General features: G+C 41.9%; 1 protein-coding gene across 5 annotated transcripts in view; it reads left to right on the top strand.

Annotated features, from left to right (window-relative positions):
• Nucleotides 1-2,312: 2,312 nt before the first annotated feature.
• ptprz1a (protein tyrosine phosphatase receptor type Z1a) overlaps nt 2,313-3,527 on the top strand; it is a 105,285-nt gene continuing 104,070 nt past the window's right edge. For 2 of the 5 annotated variants that reach the window (XM_034880217.1, XM_034880216.1), the window contains exon 1: nt 2,313-2,676. In XM_034880217.1, coding sequence (XP_034736108.1) covers nt 2,616-2,676 — 61 coding nt within the window. In that variant the 5' untranslated portion in view covers nt 2,313-2,615. The remainder of the gene's footprint in view (nt 2,677-3,527) is intronic. The other 3 variants (XM_034880218.1, XM_034880219.1, XM_034880220.1) reach the window with 3 other exon arrangements.

Raw genomic sequence — 3,527 nt, 5'->3', positions numbered from 1 at the left:
GACACAGCCACATCCTCTCATTTTAATAGAGAAACTCGGATGAAGCCGCAGGGATCACATTCAAACATTATTAGCAACAGGTTCTGAAAGACGTCATGATAACGTTACGTATCTTTACATTAAAGATGACGACTGTTGTGAGAATGAATGAAGAGCATTTTGGTTATTTGATGGTTTTTGTTTTGCATCCACACGGTTGTTTGAGTGTATTGTCGGTACGCGATCTGTGCCGCATGCACGGTCCAACGTGCACACGTGCATAAACACGTGGTAGAAAATGTGACGCTTTCCCGTCATTTGTTGAAATACCTGGCGGCTCAACTGGCAACGTATACTTTTGATGTTATTCACCATGCAGTTCACGGCGGGTCTATTTTATAAAGATATTTAAATGAAGTAGTTATTGTCCCTGATGCAAAGCCACATATTGACGTTGACGGTGTTCCACGCCTTGGAGACGTTGTTATTTTTGTGACATGTGGGGTGAGTTGTGATGTTTTTAAATGTGGCTTACATGGTGCTGGGCAATATATCAATATTATATCGATATTGATATACAGTATGTGGCAAGATATCGTCTTAAATTTTGCATATCGTAATATCCTGATTCAACACAAGTGTCTTTTCCTGGTTTTACAGGGTGCATTACAGTAAAGTCACTTTCCTAACACACCGGACTGTTCTAGCTTTCTATTATTTGCATTCACCCACATAGTTATTATATCAACATAACTGATGATTATTTATCAAAAATCTCATTGTGTGCATATTTTGTGAAAGCACGAGTTGTCAACACTACAATATCGCAACAATATCGAGGTATTTCGTTAAAAAAAATGTCAGGTTATTTAATTTTCTCCACATGGCCCAGCTCTGTGCTTATATTAGAATGAAGTCGGAGTCTTTCTGTCACTGCAAACCTTCAGTTTCCTCCACACTCCACTTAACGATTCATTGCCATGTGGTATTAGGCCGTGGAACAGGTTGTGCAGTGTAAATTGTCGTAAAACAGGAATATCACCTGTGCGTGCGCAAACATCACCACCGAATATTAACATAACTGTGTCCATGTTCAGGCACATCCGGTCAGATGCAGTTTCCGTCTTTTTGCTGTGTTTTCCTGGGCGATCGCCTCCAAAACTGCAAATTTAATCATTTTTACACACATCTGAAAGCGTGTGTGTGAATTTTCACATCACTTACACATGTAGTTTGTACACGAAAGTACATTTAAAAGTGGAAATTAGGGAGCTTTTCCCACAACCTGCGTCGTGCCCAGACAACTTCAGGTGTTCCTTAAACGGAGCTGGTATCTGTGAGACAGTCGGCTGCAGGTGTCGATAGCTTTTGGGAGAATAAATGATTAAAGCAACTCAGCCTGTTAATACCATAACTGGATAACACTTCTGCTTTCTCGGGTCGGAGGACGTCCTGAATTCACATTGTCAATAACATAATAACACATCTTCATTGTGGGGCTGCTTGCGGTTGAAGATAAGTAAATCGGTAAAGATTATAGGTATATCTGAGACATAACAATCTCTTTAATATTTCACTTTATATTGTGATTCCACAACTAACAGCCAGACAGGAACATGGGGGTCCATGGGGGCCCAGAGCTCACTTCTGGCTCAATGTAATCCAGCCCTGCAAATCCCTATAGTTTATAGAATAATAAAACGTGTTTGGTGGCTCCTCAGAATTTGTTCAGTGGGCAGTTATGTCTTTCTTTCCCATTATTCCTCCTTTCTTCCCTTTTTTATTTGCCTCATTCCCCTTTTCCCATCAAATTTCTTTTTTTCTTCATTTTTAATTTCCCCGCCACCTTGTTTTTTTTTTCTTAGACGCATTGCTATAGATATTCCTCCACTCAATTGCTTTTTTTCTTTTTTTAATTCCCATCCTCCATGCTTCCACTATCTTGTAAAATACTAAATGATTCATTTTCGGACAATTTTTTCTTTCAACTCCCTCTAGACTGTTCATAATTCATAAACATTGACTCTGCTCTTGTAATTCTTGGTTACAAGAAATGATAATCTGTAAAAAAGTGAAAGAATAAATGGTAACACTTTACCTGAAGGCATCTTCATAAGAGAGTTATGACACGGTCATGACACATGCACCCTAACCATAGCCTACATGACAAAACGGAGTGACTTACTGGAAGAAGCGTTGTGACATAAACGTTTATGTTTATAATGTTATGACATAATTACAGTGTCATGTCACTCTTATATACCTTCAAGTAACCGAATAAATACATATAAAACTGTAAAACTTGTCAGTCTAACTAACTGTCTAGTGGAGGTGGATGTGTGGAGGAAGTGAGGCCGGTGTGTCTGCGGGCGGTGGGCGGTGCACAGCCTCAGTCTGGCGGCTCGGCTTCAGTCAGTCACTCGGTGCATGTGGAGGAGAGCGGACGCACCGGGACCCGGGATCTGTACCTCACACACACGGCAGTAGACCCCCTCCGACCCAGCGGCAGGCAGGCAGGCAGGCAGGCAGGCGGAGCCGCATGGAGCTGTGAGGCCGGCGGGCCGACCGGGACCTGCTCCCCGAGCGTCACACTCTCATTTGTTTATTTACCATCCGCGAGCTTTTTTATCCCCAAAATGGAGACTACAGGCTGCTGGCTGCTCCTGGCTACACACTTGATCTTTTTCTGCCAACAAGGTAAGACGGGCTTTCATTCATGTTTTGTCCTCGTATGACTCAGGAACCCTGAAACTTTCTTAAATGGTAAATCTGAATCGAGACCGAGCTGTATTTTATGCTGCGCGAACTTCGGGCTGATTGCGCAGGTGCTCTGCCCCAAACAAACCCAAGAAGCCCTCGTGCACTCTCTATGTCTGTATTCTAGTTTTAAGTTTAATTAGAATTATTTTCTGTGGTTTATCTCGACATTTAGACGGCTGTGCTTAACGGGTTGTGCTTCTTAGAAATAACTCAAGTAAAGGTGTCCACATCTTTTTCTTTTTTTTAACAGAAACCGAACAGATTTGCTCGTGAGACTGAGTCACGGTCAGAGTCTCGGTTCTTCTCCGTCTGCTCTAGTCTACATCGCAAATTAAAACGTTTTGAGAGACGCAGGGCGTCACATATCAGCCCCAAACCGGAGCTGTCAACCATGAAAAGAGGGCTTTGGACACGGTAGTCTGACTGGCTTATTAAGGGTGTCAGAGGCTCCATATCTGGCTACAACAACACCAGTTACCCCGTAATCCTTCTCAGAAACGGACATCAATGAAAAACACTGGAAGCTAACACAGAACTGTTGTATTTCCCGCCCTGAAGCCTTTTACAGAACTTTTATGTTGGTGTAGGAGAGAATTATATATATAAAAATATCTAAAAGTTTATGGGGTGGTTTAGTATCACCATTGGGTGATAGCCTACTAAACCACCCAATGGTGAAAGGTGTGTGTGTGTGTGTGTGTGTGTGTGTGTGTATGTATATATATATATATATATACAGTGGGTACGGAAAGTATTCAGACCCCTTTAAATTTTTCACTCTTTGTTTC

Source organism: Etheostoma cragini, chromosome 8 (assembly GCF_013103735.1).
Source record: "Etheostoma cragini isolate CJK2018 chromosome 8, CSU_Ecrag_1.0, whole genome shotgun sequence".
Taxonomy (NCBI): Eukaryota; Metazoa; Chordata; class Actinopteri; order Perciformes; family Percidae; genus Etheostoma; species Etheostoma cragini.
The sequence above is the reverse complement of the archived record's forward strand: the minus strand, read 5'-3'. Positions and strand labels throughout refer to the sequence as shown.